The sequence below is a fragment of the Pagrus pagrus genome, assembly GCF_965226575.1.
Source record: "Pagrus pagrus genome assembly, chromosome: 13".
In the NCBI taxonomy this organism is placed as follows: Eukaryota; Metazoa; Chordata; class Actinopteri; order Spariformes; family Sparidae; genus Pagrus; species Pagrus pagrus.
In genome coordinates, this window is record NC_140197.1 from 9933549 (window position 1) to 9957723 (window position 24175).

The 24175-nt window shown below is 42.5% G+C and overlaps 1 protein-coding gene across 6 annotated transcripts in view; it reads right to left on the reverse strand.

Annotated features, from left to right (window-relative positions):
- Nucleotides 1-24175, reverse strand: part of LOC311267299 (microtubule-associated serine/threonine-protein kinase 1-like) — a 44071-nt gene that overhangs the window by 14225 nt on the left and 5671 nt on the right. Inside the window, exons 2-8 of one of the 6 annotated variants that reach the window (XM_084370293.1) lie at nucleotides 20351-20379; nucleotides 7063-7157; nucleotides 6158-6233; nucleotides 4803-4875; nucleotides 3408-3568; nucleotides 1783-1858; nucleotides 798-1007 (exon numbers count right to left, since the gene is read on the reverse strand). In XM_084370293.1, the coding sequence (XP_084226419.1) occupies nucleotides 798-1007; nucleotides 1783-1858; nucleotides 3408-3568; nucleotides 4803-4875; nucleotides 6158-6233; nucleotides 7063-7157; nucleotides 20351-20379 (720 nt within the window). Of the gene's footprint in view, nucleotides 1-797; nucleotides 1008-1782; nucleotides 1859-3407; nucleotides 3569-4802; nucleotides 4876-6157; nucleotides 6237-7062; nucleotides 7158-17537; nucleotides 17651-20350; nucleotides 20383-24175 lie in introns of those variants that run through there. The other 5 variants (XM_084370292.1, XM_084370291.1, XM_084370290.1 and 2 more) reach the window with 5 other exon arrangements.

Consider the following 24175-nt stretch of genomic DNA (forward strand, 5'->3'; position numbering starts at 1 on the left):
AACAGTTCCTTTGTGCACTTAGAATTAATAAAACATTAAATTTGCATGTGTTAAACCAAAATAAATGACACAAAACTAGCTTAAATGCTACATTCAAGCTCAGGAAAGTGCAGATATTGGTTATAATTCTCTGCAGGTTCATCAATACAAGCAAATACTGTTACATTACACAGTCATTTTTCCAAAATTGCTGCCATGGACACATTTAAGTCGGTACCAAAAGGGGCACTGAGGTTTGACACCAAGAGTTAACCCACCGTGACATCACCAATTGGTTTGTGGACTACCGTGTTAAAGCCTTTAACTTTAGTTTGGCATTACAGCCGTCGAAATCTTGTTTTTGTTTTTTTTGGAGCCAGAAGTGACCATATTAGGGCGAGAGGGTGGAGCTGGGGAAGATATGCTGATACCTGAACCAGAGGATACGCCATGGTGGCGACCTGTCAATCACAAGGTAGCCACGCCCTGAAGCCTAGCCTGCTTTATCGTCTATTTTACTCTAAATGGAGCGATAATTTACAATTGAACATCATGCTGTTAAAACTCATTAGGAAACTGTTGACTGAGGTAATAAATCAAGTGAGAAGAAGGGTCATTTTTTCGTAATCTTAAATACAATCTTCCTCTTTATGCAACCAGTGGAGTCGCCCCCTGCTGGCCATTAGAAAGCAGGTTAAAGGCACTTCCACATTGGCTTCACTTGTTAGCCCCTGAGGCTCCGTCTATTATTTGTACAGTCAGCTTTCGCCACCCAGTTATTAGCGCTTAAGTTTTACTTCATATCTTCTCTCACTCACATCATTGAGAAGCTTCTCCAGGTTCTCCTGCAGCTCAAAGAAGTAGACAGAAGTGATGAGGCCCTCGCGGGCTTTGGCCAGGCAGTCTCTGGAAAGCTCAGCGATCTGGTGGTGGATAAAGCTGAGGACTCCATCAGCCAGCGGAAGAACGTTTTCAGGAGAGAAAGCCTGGATGAACTCAGCCAGCCTCCCCTCCATCTGTGCTGTGGCCTGGTGGAGAAAAAAACGTAGGTAGCATTAGAGAACAGGAGTGGTGAGAATGGAGAGCGGAACAGAAGTGTCAGTGATTAAGTTTTCGAAAAAGATTGAATTTCTTTACAAGACCCAGAGGTATGTGACAGAAAGTTCAGAAAGCAATTTCTTTTGTGGCTCTGACGGAGCGGCTCTGCTGCTGCACTGAATTCAATACAATGTCATTTTTTTTCCCATTTGACTCGTGTGAGAACATAAGAGCCCAAAGAGCTTTTACCTCAGATGAACTCCAAACTATAATGCCCAATTTCCTAAGATGTGATTTTTATCGCTGTAGAAAGCTTTCAGCCCGTTTCCTCTAGATACCAACATGCCAAGAGTGAAGGGAGGGGGAGAAAGCAATGAGGAAATGTCTTTTATTCAACTGTTCATAGCTGTGGCAGTGTTCAGTGAATGAACTTAATATACTCTCTGACAGGGCGAACTTATCGCCACTTGGCAGCGTCACATAATCTTGTTTGCTACGGTTTAGCATCCCCCACGGCTCCTTTTTTAACTGTGTTCGGATGTATGATATCAAACATTCGTATACACAAATCTCTGAACATGTTCAATCATAAATTATATTCCTTTTTATTTCTCTGATATTTGAGTTCTGACTTAATAGGATTAGGTAGTTATTATAGCATGAAAGATTGAATTCTCTGTGGGCTGAAGGATTTGCTCACAGTTGCGTGTATTTTTATGGAATATGGTCATTATTATGCAGCAGCTTTGTATTTGTGTGTCTCACCTTTGGGAAGCGTTCTTTGTACACATGGTTCATCATCACTATCTCATTATCATAGCATGAGGAGGAACGTCCCGGGCTGGGGAGGAAAAACAGAAAAACATGGAATACAGTCAGAAAGATTTGGCTTTCCCACCCAGAATCAGCTCAGTTACATTCAGTGTTCAGTCTGATAAAGAACATGTTTAAACTGGGCTTAAGGTTCGATTGGCACTTAAAGGTCGTGTGTAGAATTTAGTGGCATCTGCAGATTGCAACCAACTGAATTCCCCTCGCCTCACACTCCCCTACAGGGAATCAAAAAAAGTAAAAAAAGCAAAGAATGCAAAAAAGGTGAAAAATGCAGGTAGGAGGAGGCCCTGCTCCGTCTGTAAATATAAAAAGCTCATTCTAAGGTAACAAAAACACAACGATTCTCAACACTGGACCTTTAAAATGATCCAATAAAAAGAGAAAGTTAGTACTTTATGTGTATTTTCATTAAAGTGAGACGATGTGAATTAAAAAATAACACATTCCTCCTCTTTAAAAAGGGAAATTTGAAGTCAGACCTGGCTCAGTTCATTACACTCAGGGGTGTTCTGCTACAACCTTGATAGTTTGGTATTTCCAATATCTTAAGGTAGCTAATATTGGCTAACAATGTCAGCTAAAGCTAGATGTTGCTTTAAAGCTTTACTGACATTACTGAGTGAATTTGTTGGCTCTTTTTTTCCCCATAAATGTCACTTAAAGTGATAGTTTGGGTCTTTTCATGTAGGATTGCACGAGGTACTCATCCCTAGTCAGTGTATTATCTGCAGTAGACGACCGTCAGCTCTCCCCTGTGTGGAGAAGCAACATGTAGCACTGACAGGGAAGCATTGTACTGCTAAATGGTACCAACAGCAAGACGTATTGTTTTAGCTACCTAACAGAAGGCACACCTAAAATAAACTGTATTTCTGTTTGTAGTACGCTATATTTCCAACAATTTTGGTGCTTTACATCGCCATCAGACAGCTGGGTAATACAGTGTGAGGCAGGCACAGCTGCACTTGTGCGTAGGAATGCAGACGTTGAGGGAATGTAGTCCCAAAGGTAAGGGCTGTCTGACGGCAATGTAAAGTGCCAAACATGTTCAAAATATAACTCAAAATATAGCTCATACAACCCCACACCAAAAGACCCGAACTATCACTTTAAGCTCGCTTCAGGCGAAGTTAAGTAACAGTAACAGTAAGTAAAGCTTTAAATATCATTTAAAATAAAAGTGCAATGAATTTTCTGAACATATAATGGCGACTACATGAAATGTTACCTTGAGTAAACTTGTGGATTTCTCTGGGTTTGAACATTGCTGGAATCATTTGGGATAACACAACTCAACAAATAAAGGTCTAGTAGGTTTTCTGACATTTTAACGCAGAAATGTTACATATTATATCTTTAAGACCCTATCCAAACTAAACATAGTTCAGGCATTTTGGCTTTGACAGAACAATTCAAGAAGTTATATAAAAGCAATAACAAGATCAACCAGGGGTTGCCCCGGTAAATCTGCTTTGAAAGCGTGCTTTTAAAAAGAGGATAGTGCTCCGGGGCAGCTGAAGCGGCTGGTTAATCTCATGGGTGCTGCTGTCGCTGACCTGAGACTGCGGGAGCGTGGGCGCATGTGGGGAGAACAGCGGCCCCCGTCATCATCCGTGATGCTCTCCGTGCTGCCAAAGTGCTTGGATAAGAAGTGGAGCTCATCCATGGTGGGCTGGAAGGGCAGCTGGTGCAGTCGCTCCTGTGAAGAGCTGGACGACTGGAGTGAGAGACGAGGAAGAGGAAGAGGAAGAGGAGGGGAGGCAAGAGCAAAGGGTGGAAGAGGAAGAGGAAGCGGACGAGGGTGGGGTGAGGATTAGGAGGATGAGGGAGGCAGAGAGGGGTTGGCAGATGAGGAAGAGAAACAAGAATATTAGAGTGGGTGGAGTTGGACGGATCAGAGCGAATTTAAAAATCATGACAACAAACTCATATGAGGTGCAGCAACATCAACTACCAGCCATATTTAAGTGCTTCTAACTGTGGGATCATAAGTAAAGCAACTGTTGGATCAACATATACAGTATTTGCAGACTAAAGCTGTCAATCCTTGTGGACACACTGAGAATTGAAATGTTAACATAGTTGTCTGATGAGCCTCGAGGCAGATCCATGAACCTCGCCTCACCTCCTCATTTGCCTTCATCGAAGCAGTGAGACTCCTCCACTCAGTTTGCTAACCGAAACGTCGATCACTGATCAATCACTGGTGACACACTAATTGAAAACACTCAGGGTGGATGGAACAAGCTCGGAGACTCTATCTATTTCCAGCTGAAGTTTCTCATTGCTGTAGTGTTTTGACTGTGACTGTGGGACATCTTTTCACTTTCTGTATTTTGTGTTAAATGTTTTCTACTTTGAATGGATCAGTGAAGTGACGAGCAGACAGAGAACAGAGAGGCGAGCTGGAGGAAGCACTGGACACCACAGCTCAGTCTGATTCATAAAGTCAGAGCATTGATTCCAGGGAAACATCGTTTTGTTTCTAAGGATAGTCAATGGCTAAATTTAGCCCGAGATAAATGACTGTGGGACAGAATGTGCTCCGTCTCATGCCAGCTTCTCCGCTCTATGCCACATTTCTCATGTCCCTCTCATCCCACCGGCCTGGCGCTCATTACTTTGCCCTCCTGTCCTCCTCTCTACATCAACAGCCCTCCATCCACAGCCAGATGGAGAGAAGGATCCAGGCCTCTGTTACGCATCGAGACACACACTGAAAGACGCAAGGTAAAGAAAAAGAAGTGACAAAGTGCTGAGGATGGATAAAGTTTATATTCTTTTGTGTTCGTGTTTTTTGTGTGAGAGATTTTACTCAACAATTAAAACTCCCATGCTATTTCAACTGTTCATCACCTATTTCAGATGTTTGGCCAACAATTTATCCAAAATACAAGTACACCTCATTGAGAACTGTCGATTCATGTGATGGGAATGGAGTGATTATTTACCGTTGAACTGGGAGTATTAGTGCCATATCCAGACGAGGGCAAAGATGCTAAAGACCATCGCCGTCCATCCGCTCTGCAGAGAAAACGAATGTCACTAAAAAGCCCAATGTTATACATACAGTACACTTTGTCAAAAAAATCATACTGGAATACCAGTGGTTATTTTTATTACCTGTGAAACAATAAATTTGACTGTAGGACAAAACCCTGACAAGCTATTTTCACACTCTACGTATCTCAATTTCACTTTAACTAAAATAATGTCATTCAGCAGCAGACCAACGACTTGTCCCAGGGGCCTTCCTCAGAGAAGAAAGCACAGAGGACTCATTCATTGTGCTTCTGTATGCCTCGATCGCACAGTGACAGGCAGGCAGACATATTTGATAAATGAGGACAGAGCCCCCACTCCCAACACTGTGTCTGACAGAGCTAAATAACAGTCTAATTTGCCTTTTTCAACTACACCTCTGCCTATAGAAGCATTGAGTGGAGTCTCACCCTTCTTACTGCATACATACTAAAGCCAGACCATTATTTTAGACCCACATTCTACTGCAGTCACTGTGGCTTCTTTAATTATGGTATAAGGGCCTTAAAAAAGCCACAAGAACATTAACTTTCTAAAGGCCTGGCCCACAGTCAATGTTCCAGTTCAACCCAAAGGTGTTGGTATAGAAATAAAGTAGTCTCTACGTGCTACACAACTGCTGACTACAAGATCTGCGGATTATCTTGAGTAATTGATGATGATTTCTGGTTTTTCAACCGTAAATTCTTTTGCCGCTTTAAGCACCACAAGCTAAGTGCCATCTAGCTCCATTATATTAGAGCGAAGGCAGACAGATTTTTGATTTGGGGGTGAACTGCCCCTTCAAACCACAAAAAAACCAGCCCCAGAACACAAGGTTATGCGCATATTTGCAATATATTATGCAAACTAAAAACCCTCTACTATAAACTCACAGATGCACACATTCATGGCCACCCGTCAACACACCCAGTGTCATTAGAGCGGCGTGAATAAACACGGAGGCCCTGTGAATGTAATGGCTCGGCCCTGTCATACATGAGTCAGCCTGTTACACTGCGAGGACCTGCGGGTGCAGCGGGAGGCTCCCTGCTCCCCGGGATGTGCGAGACCTCTCACAACAACAGATCCACACCTCGTCTGCTCTCTGATGCTCACTTGCTCTCTCATCCTTTGTCTCACGCTGACTTCACTTCTGTCTGCCCGCCTGTCTTTCTCCCCTCTTCTGTCTCACTTTCGGTCTCACTCATAAACTGGCACAGAAACAAGTGAGAGCAAACACATATGATCACACTCAGTATATGCGTTGATGTAAATACGAGACCTTCTGGAGGAGGCAAATGAGAAGTGTGCCGGGTTGCTGGGGGAGAAGTTTCGCGGGCTGTCCAGAGGGCTGCTGCCTGCTGGGACAACAAGACAAGCAGGGGGTGACATGGGAGATGGAGACACAAAGGTGGGAAAAGATGTGATAAAGGTAATCAGAATGAATACAGGAAATCAAAGCACACTTTAAACCTTCTTACCCATCTTTTTCTCAATGAAAGTTGACAAATTATTTGGATCACGACAATAATGTGACATTCTTAATAACTGTGTAGGGTTTGGGGATATTATGAAGGCCTTTCATTTATTTTCAGACTGATAAATGCTTTGTACCCTCAGCGTTTTATTTATCCAGCCTTGTTCCATGGATAGTTATCTGGGTGTGTTGATTAATGGACTGTGAGATTTGATTGGGGGCTTTTTCATGGACGAATTAATCAAGCCAGCTAATTTGGGGGCAGCCCAAACAGACACCGTGCAAAAGCTACACAATCCTTTTGTCTGTCAAGCTCCACAGTTTTGGGGGTCAGAGAAGCTGTTTACCCCTCTGCTCTGCCATGTGTGTATGTAGCTGAGCCCCGCCCTCAGAAACACAGACATGCACCCCTTACAGCAGCCCCAGAGCAGAGGAGAGAGATGGGCACAGCGATGAGGAGTCTGTGTAGATACAGGCACTGCTTCACACTTCTACTGGGTCATGAGTGGTCACTGAGAGGGATTGCTTTTTAGTCTATACATCTATTTAGGAGAATCCTGCACAGTATACCTATAACTGTTTTTTTTTTTTTTTAAATATGCAGATCCAAATATTTTGGAATTTACGTAAATATTAAAATCAGCATGTCTGCCATCAACAAATGAACAAGACAAGGTCACAGCTGAGGTGTGATGTGTTACCAAACATACCAAGGTGTCCAGGGAGGGGAAGAGGGGAGTGTGGGCGAGGCAGCGTGGGAGACGTGGTGGTCAGGATCAGACTCTTCCTGTTGCTTGTACGACAACTATAAGACAGAGAGAGAGAGGGATACATGTAAACATGAGAGGATCTACTGTGTCGAAGTTACCACAGCAGAGTTGTGCTTGTGTCTTGTGTCTCTGGGCTTGTTGCTACACATTATTATGTGCATACTGCGGATGCATGTGTAGGTGCAGAAGAAGCAGGCACGCGCAAACACATGGATCATTGCCGGAGCACAACAGCGATAAGGAGAATTCAATTTCCTCAGTCATCCATCCCTGTCTGCCTCCTCTCAGAAGATAAGAAATGAGGGGGGAGAGTGTGGAACAAGATGAGAGAGTGGCAAAGTTAGAGAGAACAGTAGCAGCAGGAAAGGGAGAAAAAAAGAAAGGATGGAGATCGTTCCCAGAAAATAAATATTGCGGAAACATTTTTCACTTTTCCCTTCTTTTAAGTTTTGGGAGCTTAATAGCAGTCATTACCACAATGAGTCACCTCAAATCTGCCTGTGGAGTCCATACACGTTCAGATCGCACATGGTATTATTGGATCTAACTCGCACTCAATTAGGTAGTAAACAGAGCAAGCTTTTTATAGACGGCCCTTTATTTTTGTTGGACTACTTACACCGCAAGGGCACAATTTAATTCAAAGGCTTTTTTTAAACATGTGCAGCACAATGTGCTTTGGATTCCAGGGTAGTTATTAGGGGCATAAATAAATGTGAATACTAACAACTGGGAACAAAGACAACAAACAAAAATGCAATTACTAATATTGCAAAGTAAACCTATTTGGAAAAAGAAAATCAAGGTCGTGCTCAGTAGAAGAATTTCAACACAACACGCTGCAGCTTCACTTGTACAAATCTCTCTTCCTCACACCCACACTGTTCCCATAGATGTAGATCGACTCAGACGGTTTGTGACGATGTGTTAACACCTGACCTCGTTACTTGCTGAACGGCATATTCCTCCTTGACAAACTGTCAACAACCAGAGGATCTAAGAAATCTTTCATTCCAGCATAGGGGAGTAGCACAAAGCTGCTATCTGTGCCTGCACTTTATTAACTTGATTTTATCTGTCAATGGAGCTACATACTGTATGTACGCACCACATATATACAGGGGCGCCCCCAGACCTTTTTCATGGGGAGGCCACTGAAAATGTTGGGGTGGCCACCAAATGGCGGGACCAGGCAAAATAAACAAAATAATTACGTGTTACCCAAGTGCATGAATTAATCGACCTACCCTTCCTTTAAAAGAAAATCAAAAAATCAAAAAAACAAACAAAAAAAATAAATATAATCTAAATAAAATCTGTGTGTCTGTAGATGGCCTAGGCGTCAATGACAACTGAAAAACTAGAGGTTGTGTATAAAATGAGACAATGTCTAGATCAATGAAAGGTTTAAATTATAGGAATACTAAAAAATGAGAAATCTTTCCCCAAAAAAGGCACAATAGGCTCCTATGACCAATCCCTGTCTAACTTCAGTTTATCAGTTCCCCTCAGCTGTCAAGTGGTGCACGGTGCCAGACCTCGAAGTTAAATCAGACCACGAATCACCCCTGTGACACATCAGTTGAGCTTTATCCTGCACTGAGAAAACAAATCTGGTGCAAACTGATAAAAGTTTAAAGGCTGAACCTTGCTGAATATCTGAGTCGTGAGCGTGATACCATCTGCTACACAATGGTTTCAGCCTCTAGACTATTTGTTTACATTTTGGCAAATCTGCATCAAGAAAAGTCAAGCTGACACAAACATTTCCTGTTCACACTGGATTGACCACATCACCCAGATAACGGAAACCTTTTTCTCTTTTTTGTATTAGTAGACATTGACAGTCTTTCCATCACTGTTAAGAGTGTGTTAGCTGTGTGTGTGTGTGTGTGTGTGTGTGTGTGTGTGTGTTTGTGTGTGTTCGTATCTGCACATATGCAAATGATGTATTTATATTTGTTTACAGCCCTACTGCATTGTCTCCTAGCTGACTAGAGAAAAGAAAACAGCTCTCGTCCCACTAAGAGACATCTGACAGTTGATTGAACCAATCACGCCTGGCTTTTTCAGCCCTTCTCCTGCTGATCTGCTGTCGTAGAGAGCTGCATGTCTGCGTGTCTGAGGGCGTGGCTCGGCTACATACACACAAGGCAGAGCAGAGAGGTAAACACCACTGATCGAGCTTGTGAATACGCAATCTAATAAAGACATTTCTTTTTGTTTGGCTACAGAAAATATTATAATGAGGTCACAAAACAGCACCATCTCATTTATCAGTTTTCATTATCTTAACTCCACACAGGATGTCCTGATCGATCAGATCTTTAAGTTGCCTTATGGATATTGATCACAAATGCCAATAGGCTGGATTTAACGTGCAGATCCGGTAGCTGCTATTGTGCCATTGCAGACTTTCTAAACTGGATCAATAATATCCTGACATTGTTTTATAACCTTCAATCTTTTTCTCTGATGCTGCAATAATCTCACTCTCTCCCGGTGATACCAATCAACTCAAGGAGGGCATGTGTGTGTGTGTGTGTGTGTGTGTGTGTGTGTGTGTGTGTGTGTGTGTGTGTGTGTCTACATTTCAACATAGCTTCACTGGTTTTCATTACTTCTGTAATTGTGTCTTCAGAGTAAAGAGAAAGACGGGGCAACAAACCAAACAGAGCAGCAGGACTATTCTTGGTTAATGGATTCTCAGTGCTGCAGGAAATCAATGGAAGCTGGGTATAAACACACACCGAAACACACAGCGCACGGCCTTGACTTTCCATGTACAGCTTGGGAATAAAACACCGACAGTATTCGGTTGCTATGTGTAAAACACGTAGATGCTTTCTACAGTGTGTTTACTTCAGCAAGCATATGCAGCCGCTGATGGAAAAGTCAAAAATTCTGAGCGATGCCCAGGGCCCTGTTTCTTGCTCGATGGTCATTCAAGATCAAGAGAGGGGCGGAGGGGGAGGGAGAGATGCACTCCACTGCACTCAGAAAATCTGGATTCTACCGGCTGTTGCCAAGGGCTGGAGAGAGGGATGGAGGTGTGGAGGATGAGAGAGGAGATGTGCAGCGAGATATGGGTGTTAGCTGGTACAATCGTGACATGAAAGCCAGATGAGCAAAAAACAAATGTTTAGGGAACCAGGGCGACTCCAAACTCGGTAGAACGAAACTTGGAACTAAAGAAAGATCAAAACAAGAATTAGAGATGCAGGTTGAACGCGCTTTGTGCTGCTCATCACCCGCACAGGCACAAGGTAAACATGACCCAGATTTTTTTTACCATCACACACACAGACACACATACACGCACACATAAGTATATTCACGCTGCACAAACACGACAGAATGCATAAACAGAGCACACGAGGGAATATTGTTCATTGTAAGCTCAAGCGGATGATACAGAGGGGAGAAGCACGGCTCTAACAAAGCCAGACAAACAGGAGCCTTCATCCTCTGCATGTTCATCCTCCTCCCTCTACTCAACAGCAGGGGGACCATTAATATTGATCAAGCCAAACCGCCTGTTCATATGAAACCACACAAAAGTATGTGATACACTAAGTCAAATGAAAGCAGATCTGAGAAATAGAGGAGGAGAGAATGGATTAAACACAGAGACAGATAAGAGAGAGAAAGTAAAAAGCAAGAGCACTTCAAAGAGAGGAGAGAGATGGAGGGGGAGAGGAAGGAAGGAGCTGCTGATGAGGGGTCGAGGCAGACTGGTTTGTTTACCTCCACAACACGAGGAGAGCAGTAAATGAATGAGAAGTGGTGAGAAGAAATAATAGGAGTGAACACATGATGTGTTGGTGGAAAAGATGAAAAAGATGATTTAGGGAAGGGGAGATGGAGGAGAAAGGAATGTAAAAAACAAGAAATATCAAATTTTCTTTCATTTTATGTTCTTGGTTAAAAGCCTACACTAATGAAGTGTGCACCGGGCCTTTCTTTGCTTCACTGTGTACATATAAAGTTTTATAACAGCACGAAAAAGACTTGAGGACTTTATTAACGGAACAAAAAAACAGGGAATTTAGTTGGCGTCTACAACCCTGGAGGGAACAGGAGAGGAGGGAGCCGCGGTCACATGACGGCTTGTTGCTATGCAGCGCGCGGCAAGGAGGCTTCTGATAACGCCGACCGGGGACCACAGCGAAGGAGAAACAGGGCTCAATTGAGATGTCATTCAAGTTCATTGTTCGAGGGCGGAGGCAGAGAGAGAGTGGGGGAGGAGGGGGAATGATTTTGTAATGGTGACACAAAGTGAAATGTCAAAGAAATCATCTGGCAGCAGGTAAAGGAAGGTGGTGGGAGAATAAAATAACTTATTAAACCACAGGCAGAGTGACATTCAATGACAGAAATGTCACAGGTTTCATCCCCGCAAGAATAACCAGTCATCCCCTCAAATGACTGACATGAATTATGCAAAAAATGAAAAAAAAAACCCGAAAAACAAAACAGAATGAGACAGGAGAACAGATCGATAGGTGAATGTCTATGAGTGGAAGTAGCAGCAGTAGAGCGAGAGAGAATCACTCAGAGGGAAGTGAACCGTGAACGCACCGCAACAACAATAACCATCGAATAAAAAAAGAAAATAGGAAAACCAAATGGCTTACAAACAAACAACTGAACCAAATGACAGCTTCTCAGGAAAGAATAGAGTGTATGTATGTATAAGAGCACTGACAGGGGAGAAAACAACGTATGCCTCTGTTCTGTAGGTAACTACAAAATGTGCATTGTACACACAATTAGAGCAAATGTACGTGCAGAGATTACAACATCAGGCAGATGTTCTCATGACACAAACACACATATGAGAAAGTAACTGAGTGAAAGTACAATTGCATATGTTTATCTGTGTATTTATGTACCGGCAGACAGCATGGCATACATGATCAATGCTGAAAGACCGAAGCTAAAACTACACGTCCCTCGCAAAATGTTACCTTCATCATGTAGATGATCCAAGTAGAAGACAACATGGTGTTGTTACATTGAAGTGTATGTCTGGTTATTCCTACTACTAATAATGGGAATGAAAAATGTGAAATCCAATGCTAACAGGACAGTTAGCTTAAACTCTGAAAACATCCAGAAAGTGGGGGAACTACTATGCTACACAGTGGATGTAGTTGACTTAACTTGTAACCCCACAAAATAATGTGGTCGGTAAGGATGAGGTTTGTTAGATATGGAAGTAATGCTGTGTGAGTTGGTTCAGTTTTTAGATAGTAAGGGAAAAAAAGAATAAAACAATACATTTATTATTTAAACGATAATACATCATGACATGTGTTGTGTAAATAACACAATGTATTGATTCCTATTGGTATCGTTGAGTAGGTAAATCTAACACTACTGTCCACGGGTGACATGAGCAGCAATAAAAGGCAAGGACAGAAGCTAAAGTGGTCACGGTGAGGGCCTGAGGCACATCACTGTCCTCACTCAGCTCCATCACATCTGCACTCGACTGCAGCAAGCATTGTGTTAAATGTCAAAATCATCGCCTGGCTTAATGCACAATGGCCAGGAGACAAATCGCACACAACGATCCTTTTGTTCACCTCTTTCCTTCCCAGGTTCCTCAGCACTTCAGGGTCCCTGACAGCACTTCAAAGCCACTCAGCCGGGATCAAACACACTATTTTCTTGTTTTTTCCCCTCTGTAATAGGCTCAAATCTCCTGTCTCAGTCTGGGGAACTACACGGCAGCTGACAGTAGCAATATCTATCAAGCACGGGTAAATTTAGAGCCATTGAGAAGCCTGTGTCCTCAAAAGTGTTTTCCTGTAAGAGAAGCCCTGAGCGGGGAGACGGTGGAGGAGAAGGAGGATCAAAGAGAATAAGAGTCCCATTACTCTAAGAGGAGAGGAGAACGACAGGGCCCTTCACTGACATCAGGAGCTAATGGGAGACGTAGCACCTAAACCTGTGTGTATTGAACCCTGCGCTCCTCTTGGGGGAAAGCTGCAGCACTTAGACTCGACAGTCTGTCTCAGGTGTCTTGGCCTTCATCCGACCTCCATTGGTTTGCACATAATTGGCTAAGTGAAGTGGAATGGTTAACTTAGTTATGGAGGAGTGTTTGTGAGCAGATCACGTGGATACGACTGTGTGTGTGTGTGTGTGTGTGTGTGTGTTGGTGTGTTGTTTATGTGTGTTAGGGTTGTGTGACAAAACTGGGTGTAATTATGTGTGTGTGTCAGCAGCACAGTGCACCTGAGCCAAAGCACCTGAGGTAACACACACACACAACCACACACACGCACATTATTTCCTTTCCACCATTATTGCATCCACAGTATATTCATGTCATTCCCTAGTACCCCTTAGCATCGTTAGCATAACAATTAATTGGTTCGCTCACCCCTGCTCACCTCAGTCATGAACATTGCTAAAGTTAGTGAAGAGGTGCTAACATTAGCCTAAACTCTGATAGCATCCAGCGGGTAAGTCTTCCACAGTGGGCATGCTGTTACCCCACAGACTAATGTAGTTAGTGATGCACCTCTTGGCCTCGAAAGTAAGACTACTCTTTACTGCTGCTGGTGGTAAGCTTGTTAGCCTGACTTGCTAATATTTGCAGCTTGTTTTATCAGTTTCTTGCACCTTCATCTTGTTTTTTATGTTTTAGAAAGGCTAAATATAAGACTCAAAAACTCTCTCTTACTACATGCTTAAAAGCTTCATCATGTGGAGAACTACAAAGCTTGACAAGCCAGCCTTGCATAGTAATGGTTGCAGAGCTATGTTCGGACAAGGGGGGAGAACTAAGTCCAAGAAATGCTGCATAGGACCGTATGCCCATTTGTCTGACAGCCTGTTACCCCAGAAAGAAAAGCCCACTGCTTTGAAAGCCTGTTGTTCCGAAAAAACACACACTGAATCGGCTATTATGATGCATTATGTTGTTACTTATTACTGCATCATGCTATAATTTCATATCAATGTCAATAATGCACTTAAGTGATAAGTGTCTCTGCTAGTCGACCAGTTGATTATTGGTTAGGACCAGAGAGATTGCCTTCTAAGGGCAGCACCAGCACTGATTCAGCACCATGGACAGTCACTGAACTAACCACTGCAGGGAGAGTGTGTACTTTCAGAGCAACGGGCTGTCGGACAAACGGCCGTTTGGTCCAACGGGACCTTCTTCGGACTTTTGGGATCTCTGAGTAATGAGCTGCTGGCAAAAATGGCAGGACACCACTTAGTGTACGCACTAGGATGCTCATGAACACATCCTGATTAAAGGACTGTCTTGCGCAGATCTTTCCTCACTGAGCGTGCAGAAGGATACAGAGACTAAAAGAGAAAGAAGAGAAAATGGAAAGCGAGAGAGGGAGGCAGCTGAAGCTGGTATGCGTGTCTTGCTTGCTCACGTAACCTCAGTGAGCTGGTCTCTAATGGAAGAGCAGACACAGATATCACCCCAGGGCCCTGCACTCTCACTCTCTCCTCCTTTCACCTCTTGCACAACCTTCCTTTTCTTTATCCAACTCTTTAGCTTTCATAATCACTCGTCCCTTTGTTCTTCTCTTTCCTAGATATGACTTCAGCTCACTTTTCAAATACTTAACTGTACATTGCAGGATTTTAGGGATTTCCAAAATGATTCCTCTTGGGTTTGAGCACGACTGCAGGAGTATAGCAGAGACTTTTGTGTTTTTTCCATCTGTCAGCCTGTGTGTCTGGTCTCAGGTGTGCCGTAGCGAGAGTCTCTGCTGTAATAGAAGCCGGTTTAATCCCCCATCAGCAGGGGAGAGTGAAGTCACCATGCGAGACTCAGCATGACATCCACTTCTCCCGCCACCGGAGAGGAAACCCCCGGTGCTTGAATGTCAGCTCAAATTTTCAGGCTGTTGACATCAGAGCGATTAAAAGCATCAATTATGAGCACAAAGGAAAGCAGTGCTCATGTTATTTATTTAAGGAATACGATTATGAGTTGTTGGTTTTTTTTATCCCCGCAGGAAAGTTGTCTTTGTACCTGCATTGAGCTGTAGTTGCACAAGAAAACTTCAGCTGGATAATAAATAACCCGCCCCGGTTAGTTGATCTTCAGAAAAAACATCTCTCACCGTCAGTGATTCAGACTCTGGAAAAATCAATCTAAAACTTTTTGTTCTGCCTGACTCATCTTGGGTTCACGTCATCATCGACTGATCCCTTCAGAGTCGGTGAATCAGTCTACCTGTAAGTCTGCTGGAAATGTCACCATGATGAGTAACTGATTTTCACTAACTTCATGTTACATTCACATCATCAGGGTCAGCGAGACCATCTCTACCAAAGATAGAGTGCTAAATACACAAGAATCTCAATCTCAAGGCTCTTCATTTTCAAACATCTACTACACTCTCACTTAATTTGTATCATTTTGGTGATAAACTGTGACGTATTACTATTATTAACTGAATTGTTTGCCATAAAATGAAGGCTGTCATCATGAGAAATATCACAGTATGTGAAATGAAAGTGGAAGCTTTTTCAAAATGTCCAAAGAAAGAGTCTACAGCCATGCCAGCAGCTCTGTCAGGCTGTTCTTAGCTCACAATACAATGCAAACACTGTGATGTTTATCAGGTTCAGTGTTTACAGTGTTCACCATGTTAGTTTGCCAATGTCTGCTAATTAGGCTGATGGGTGTGTCATTATTTTTCATTCATCTTGAGGGCAACATGCATGTCTGAACTACAGACGTTAATGATCAATCACTGTTAGGACTTTAACTGATTGAAAAGGTATTAACCGACCATCAGAGATGAGGACCAACACATCAAAAAGTATTTTGTTACATTTAACAAATACTTGCTTATTAAATATTTAAAAAATATGTCAGACTGAATCAAAAAGGGACATAACGCAAGACACTCAGAGGAACAGAAAGCAAGCTATGATGTCACCAAAGCTGCAGTCCATGAAATCCAAAAAGTCCAAAATGCAAAAATTCAACATCCAAAGCGAAAGGCAGACAAGAAAGGCTGGCAACAAGACTAATCCAGATGCAAACCGAAAACAAAGAACAAGCCAGTACAACACAATGACTCAGGCAGCTAAAGCTGGAAACACATGATGGAAAGATGTGTCAGGGACCCGCTGGAAACACCGGGGCCAAACAGAAGAAATGACGAATAGTGAGGGGAAAACACTGGCTTCAATACACAGAGGTGGATTAACTAATGAGACACAGGTGAGCACGACCCATGAGGATATAAACTAAAAGATAAAACGGGAAATAACCAACAAAAAACAAAACTGTATTTAATTAAAATACAATTGAATAAATGATGTCAAAACAAACAAAGTAAACAAACTCTCTTTGTTTTCATGACTGAATAAACTGAATAAACAAACTGACTTTAAAGGACAACACAATTTCATACTGTTTTACTTTTTCTGTTGTGTATAAGTGGCGGACCCTGCCACCTTTCTAGCTTCAAACTGTTCTGGGACCTTATGTTCCTCTGAGAACAGCTTGTTTATTCAGTTATGGAAAAAATACACATTTCTTTTGTATTTTGTATTAGTTTGGATTAATACCTTATTAATATTTAAAATAATATATTTCAAACGTATTTTCCCAAACTACATAGTGCACCTTTTAGTAGCTTCAATATGAGTTGGATTTTGTTGGGCCAGTTGTTGAACTCTTGAAGTCATTATTTTGATTTATTTAATTTGTCAGGTAACTTGGTGTTTACTTTGTTTTGTATCGAACATAGATCAGGTCAGTGGAAAAACATCCAGCATATTTCGTACATTAATAATGATTAACTGCAAATCGATTTTTTAAGGCAGCAAACTAGCAATTCATGAAATTTCTTAAAATTTGCATCATCATGGTGATCCATCCATCCGTCACTTTAGGAAAAAACATGAAAGTCAGTAGGAATCATCCTCTGGGGATCATGAATGTCCAAATATCATAAAACGAAATCTGTTTGAAAAACAGTTTGTGAGATATTTTATAGTGGACTGCCCAGCTAGCATGGCTCAAAGTTATCTTTATGGAGGACTTTCTTAAAACAAACCATATCCACTCCACTTAAACAGCATTCTATACATGTTTAATACCTCCATACAAGCTGTCAGACCCTGAGTGTGGCAGAAACATTATTCTGTAATATCCAGAAAATCACCAAGACTCAGCAGAACAGAGCAGACATCTGAAGGCAGACGCAGTGACCTTACTCAGCAGTCGCACTGTCAATACCAGCCTCTTTGTAATGTATACTGCAGACAAAGTAGACTGAGACAGAGAGAGGAGTGACTGAGCATCAGAGAGACTGAAGAGAGAGAGGAGAGCCGAGAGAGAGGAGAGAGCCTGTGCCGCCACACCTCACATCACAGAAACCAAATCATCACTGCGCCGTCTCTTGTTGTACCTTTTAGTGCGTCGGAACATGTTGCCAGCTGGGTATCTAGGCGTAGCTCTGAGCAACAGGAGCAGCAACGGCAGCCGAGCGGTGAGCGAGCGCAGTCAGAAAGCTGCAGGTCTCTGAGGAAAAATGTCACCGCAATGCAACGCGTACTGTAGCTCCCACAACCTTTGGATGTGCACTGGTGTCTGGGCTGGTGTGGCCGAGACCCAAAGAAGAGAGAGTCAGAGAGGGAGGGAGGGGGGAGGGAGGGAGGCAGGGCCTGTCTTTTTGAAAGGAACAACAAAAAAGCAGCAGGGGATTGTGGGTCATTTTCTCAAGGCTAAGGTGCTGCAGTAGTTTTAGTTTTGTGTCTGATTTGTTTTCTTTTTCTCAATGTCTGTGCACTGAAGGAACCTGATGGGCAGTTAAAAGCTTTTACTGCAGGCTATGGGCACCATGAATGAGTGAGGCAGAGAGTAAAGGGAGGTTCATTTACCTCAGCACAGAGAGAAGAAACAAACACGGGACAAGGTCATGGGGACCGTTACATAACTGAGAACCAGATGTTGAATGGAGTCAAAGAATCTTTAAAAAGCATAACTGATGACGATGCATGCCACACACACGCGAACACACTCTGAATGGCTGTGTTTACCCATGAATGGATGCAGCAGGCGGATTGAATGTGAAGCCAACTCCACCGAGCTCATCTATAATGGATGTTGGTGCTGATAGCGTCCTACAGAGGGAGAAGGGCCGTGATGAGAAGGAGACGGACTGAATCCAAATGGAAGCTGTCTCTCTCGAGAGAGAGGGGCACGATGGTAAAGATGGGAAGTAACGGAGGAAAGTGAGGGATGACAGTGAGATGCATCGGGGAACACGGAATGGGTATGCTGCGGCTTCATTTCATGTTTGATTACCCGTGATGACTCGGGACGAGTTAGGGGGCAGTGGACAGAAGATGGATGGGGCGAGAGAAGAGGGTGGAGACGGAGGTAGTGGGCTGTGACCACACACACAAACAGATTTACTCTTATTCAGTGGAGCAAAGACATTATAGTGAAGCACCTTGAGACCTATCAAGATGCTACTGCTCTTCTGTAATACTTTCATAATAATCTGGTCGTCATGCAGTGATGGAAGAAGTATTCTGTTGTTTTTTACATAAAGGAACAAGGACACGTGTTACGGACGACACTCCACCCATGTGACTAACCCTTTCCAGTGTTTTAAAGGTCCACTCTGCAGGATTTTGTGGCATCAAGCGATAAAATTGCAGATGGCAACCAACTGAATACCCCTCGTTGCCCCCGATCTCTACAGTGGCCCTCTGCAAAGCGAGTTCGTCTGTTCTGGGCTACTGTAGAAACATGGCGGTACAACATGACAGATTCCATAAAAGAGGACCGACTCCCTCTGTAGATATAAAAGACTCATTCTAAGGTAACAAACACACAACAATTCTCAGCTTAAGGTGATTATACACTATGAAAACATAACTATGAATATTATATATTATATGTGTTTGTAAATCTGTAAGTCTGTGTACAATGTTTGTTGCACTTTAATTTTAGTTTAGTCCTTCAGTTAAAGTAGACAAACACACACTGACATCCTATGTTTAGAGACACTATAGGTGCGGGGTGCTGCTTCCACTGTCATTTTTGTTTTGGTAAGGTAAGCTAGTAAAAGTTGATTTTGACAGAAATGGCTTTTATAATTTGAGTACTTCAGAGCCTGTACTTTCTTACTTTTACTTGAGTAAAAAAAATACTCAAGTGTACTTTTGCCACCTAAGTCCAATATTCACTTTACTTTTTAGCTCTGTTTTTTGGTCTCCACCAACTCGCGAAGGAAATATCTTGCTCTTTAGCTGCTACACGCTCCATTATTTGTCTGTCAGCACTTACTTTACTGCTGAGCAGGCAGGTAGCATATAGTTTTTTATAGCATTTTCTCAGAAAGCAGCTGCTAGTAGCGTCTGGAAACCGCTGCCAATAAGCTTGGAAAAGCAAAACAATGAGCTGAAAGAGGCTAAAATGCTGAGGGGAACTGCAAGGTCAGGTGATAATTCTCTGTGAGTTTTCCTTTTCACATAGTCATCTCGCATCTTTTGTTATTATAAAAAATAAAAAGAATCATAGCAAACTTTAACTAAAATATAGTCAGCAAAATTTACTTGAAGTATCAAAAGTTCTCATGCAGCAGAATCACTCCAGTGTTTTACTATCATAAACTGGATTATTTTTACAGAACAGAGTGTTCTTTCCTGCTTTTAATGTTTATGTTTGTTTTCTATACTTTTGTCACCCCTTGAACTAAAGCTGATTGCTGTTACACTGATAAACTAACAACCAGAGAAACTCTGCATGTGCAAGAGGGAGATAGAGGCAAAGGGATTCAAAAAAGAGGGATAGGTACAGCCGAGGGCTGGATATGAGAGCAGAGTATACACAGATTATAACCAAGTATAGGAAAAGAGAAGGGCAGATAAAGAGCCAGTGAATGAGCAACTGGAAAAAAGCAGAATGGCTTTCAGCACCATGGACAGCATCCAGAGCCCCCAGCCGGCCTTAATCAGACACCGACAGACTCCCAGCATCCCTCCAGCACGACCTCCTCCTCCTTCACATAAAGGCTACACACTCAACACCACAAGCACCTCTCAAGCCTCCTCAGAGCTTTTTAAACACAACGTGCAAAATCATGGTCGGCAGCATCTCTTGGTGTGATTGTTCGTCGTCATGGAGGGAGCCGGTCTCTCCCCCGAGAGCGGGGAGAAAACAGAGGGAGGGTGAGAGAAGGAGGGAGGGATGAACGGAGATAACACTCACCTGCTGTTTTTGCGAGGCAGTGGCAAATCCTTCTGGAAGAAAGACAAAGAAAAAAGAAAAAAAGAGAGATCAGGTACAGAAAAAATCAAATACATGTTCACAGACTTGACAAAGATCTTCTACAGGAACAACAAACAGCTGTTTCCACAGGCTGGGTGTGTCCCATGACTTGTAAACTGGCCTTTGTGTGTAAATTGTTGGGAATTTAAAGCCACAAGAAGCCTTTTGAGAGCATTTTCATTTTAAATGTGATGTTTTTCCTTGAATCAGATGATGGGACGCTGTGAAAGCTTTCAGGTAGAGATAAAAATGTAAGCTTCCTTAGTAAAGGGGAGATATTGTTTATAAAATCTGTCCTACTTTTAATGGTTGGGAGGTTTATTTATTAACAGTGTAACAGTTAAATTATGTAACTGTTAGAAAAAGAGTTTTTCAAAGAAAAATTACTGTTATTTTGGATTATTGTTAAATTTCTGCACAGATGGATTAAACTGTGCCCATATTATCCTCGACCCCGTCTACAGTATGTAATCCTGTGCTAAAATATAACATGGCCCCAGGTTTGTTTTGTGCAAATTTGATTAAACAAAATTAATTAAAGAGGTCGACCTTAAAGCTGCTATAAGTATTATCTTTTCAAAATTAAAATATGTGTTAAATAGCTGTATGTTCCAACAGTAATCATTGTTGTAGAGTGTTTCTGTAATCCATGTCTCTCCTCCCGCTGCTCATGCAGTCACGCAAGTGTGTTGACGTAGAGAGAGGGGAGGGGATTGCTAACTACTTAGCAGCTTTAAGAGCAGTTGTGCTTTAGTAGAGCGTATTCTTATACACACAGACAAAATTATAATTATAAACAATATACAGTTATAAAAGATCCCACAAACCAATCGAGTGTTCGATAAACCCTGACCACAAAACAGTGATCGTCCTACCAATATCTCAGCAACTGTTCTAGATGCTATCAGGGCTAACATGATTTTCTTATTATATCAAAAGTGAAAACATACTGGTTAAAGATATGAAAAATAAAGCTTAATAATAACAACTTTCCACTTCTGTACTACAATCTAAGAGCAGGTCTGTTTCTTTATTTCAATGTCTTCTACATCAATCTTATGCTAGTGAGGATGCTAACGCTTTGCCTAGGACATGAAGCTTGCATGAGATGATTTCATGTATGTAGCCATTGAGTGAATACTTGAAACCCTTTTTAAGGGGTCCTCTTTTTAAACTGAGTCAAGCGTAAACATTTAAATCAGCAAGAGATAATGTTTTCAACGAGCTTATGGACATAACGTTAACTTGATTATTGTAGCGAACTAGCTGCAGCTGATAAAATCTGCTAGCTACAGGAATCAGCTTAGCCTGTGTTTACTGTAACTGAAATAAGGGAACATTGTTTTTTAAATGCCATAAGAATTTCAAATTGTTAATCTACCACCATTAGCATGTAACAACAAGACGGACAGGCGTAGCAACCGCAATGACACAAGGTGGCTACGCAGTGAATTGTGCGTTTAGAGGCCTCTTGGGGACTTGATCTTATCCTGATTAACTTTGTATTATAACTATTACATCTAACTATGTGTTAGCATCTATGTTTGTTTTCAACCAGCCAGTCTGTTAATTTCTGCCACTGCTTTGAGCCAAGCCGCCCCCCTCCCCTCTTCCCCTCCTCTTCTATCCTGCCATCTCCTGAGTCCAGATGGACCGAGTACATTGGGCTGAGGCAGCATCAGCAGACACTCACTGCACCGAATGAAAACAGTGTGAGCAGAGCCAGATCTCATGCCAACACAGCCTGGCTCTTTACAAAACCCCTCCACGCTGAGCTAGGGAGGGGAGGGAGGGGAGTGAGGGTGTAAACAAGGGTGGAGCAGAGGGGGAGAGGGAGATCATGCTTTCGTGGACACAGCCTTACCCTTGAGCCTGAACAACCTGACCTTCAGCTCCATGTGTGTCGGTGTGTAAATGAGTGTCAGGTATGAGCCATTACAGCGTGCAATTAATGCATTAGCTGCTTCACACGTTCTCCTGTCACATGCTGGTTAATGTTGTTAAGCTGCTGTTAGCATTGCATCGACCGCCTTCTAACCACAGTCAGTGCAATTATTAGGTTAACCTTCGGACAAAGATTGTGTGTGTGTGTGTCTAAGTGAGCATGTATATGTGTGGACCTGCTGCTGTCGATCGCCTGTGAAGCACAAAATGCGTGTTATACTGTGGCTGCCTGAAAGCTCTGTATTACAAGGACAAACCTCCAACAAAGCAGAGTGTTTTTTATGTTGTCAGTCACCATCCAGAAGGCTAAAAGTCTATGTCACAGAGAGCAATTACCTCTAGAAGGGGAAAACAGGGTAGTGAGGCGCCATAATAAACCAAACAGAGTGGAAAAACACTCCCCCGATAAGAGGAATAGGAAGTAATCTCTGGATCATAAGCCAATAACAGGCCACACAGCTATTCGACTGCATGTCTCCAGGGTTTACGTGTTAACAGAGACAAATCCTTCCTTACAAGGACGACTGAATATTCAACCTATTGATCCCTTCTCACTTTGTCCTTCATTGATCAGGCTAATTGACCCTGAGCCGTCAAAGCCAAGGAGACGATGGCTTACAAGAGAAAGAGGCCTCAAGACAGGCTCGTCAGTGACGACGGGGGTCAACTGTACAAATGAGCCCTGACTAGACCTGACAGTCAGTGCTATTACAGAGCAGCGATACAGTCCAGAGTAAAACACAACCCCGTGATCCCTCATCATGTCACATCATGTGTACTTTTCCTTCTGAACTGTACGTGGGGGCAGTGTCGGGGTCGTAGATGGGATTTTGAGCTCATCAGTCCAAAGTCTCTCCGTGCACCACCGACCAGATCAGACAACAACAAAAAATATCTGTTTTTTTTTATTTAATGCTTACACTAATACAATTTGTTTTCAGTAAATAAAATTCACCACGATGAAGATCCAGATGCTGTTTCAAAACCTGCTGCACACTCTTAAATTCAGTATTTAAATAAAGAGTGAATCCTTGGCTTTAAAGATATAATATGTAAGATTTTTGCATTCAAATTAATCTTCATTTTCAGGTGAAGTTATCCTTTAAGTTACAAGCAATGGCAATGGCAGTACTAACATCTTCTGTGATTGTGTCTGGAGGGGGTCGCAGGGCGTGACCTCACTGTCTTCAGCGTTAGCTACGGCCCTGGGCAGTGTACACATTAACATAAAATAATGTATAAACAGGATAGACTTGTGCATTTTGTTTGTCCTCAGGAACTGATGGGCTGTTTAACTGCTGCAAATGTTGCAGTCATTTAAAAAAACAGGCTTTTTTTGCAGAAATAGTCCATTTAAAACTAAATACAAAAGAAACTCCAAACGCACTGAACATTTTATAGTAGCAGACTTCCTTATCTCTTTTGTATCTGAATCCAGAGCTGTGAACATCTGCTCACTGTCTGCCTGATGTCCCTCTGAGGGGCTCTTTAATGTTCAGGCATGTCTAGACAATAAAAAGAACCAGTTGGCACATTAAACAAAGCGCAGCCGTCCGCTGGAGCCTGAAATAATAAACAGACACCATGCTTCCACCTTCCACTCCTCACATGACGCCTTCCACTGGGTCAAGGTTGAACACAGGGAACTAAAGGAGTGGCTGCAGAGGCAGAATCATAACTGAAGGTATAAACTGTGCAATGAATCTGCAGGAATGTACATTGCATCCCTGTGCTATGGTAGCTCAGTTATTAATCCTCAAGCGACAAGGCCTTTATTAACCCAGTAGAAATTCCATTAAAGCGCTCCTCTGCCACCCTCAC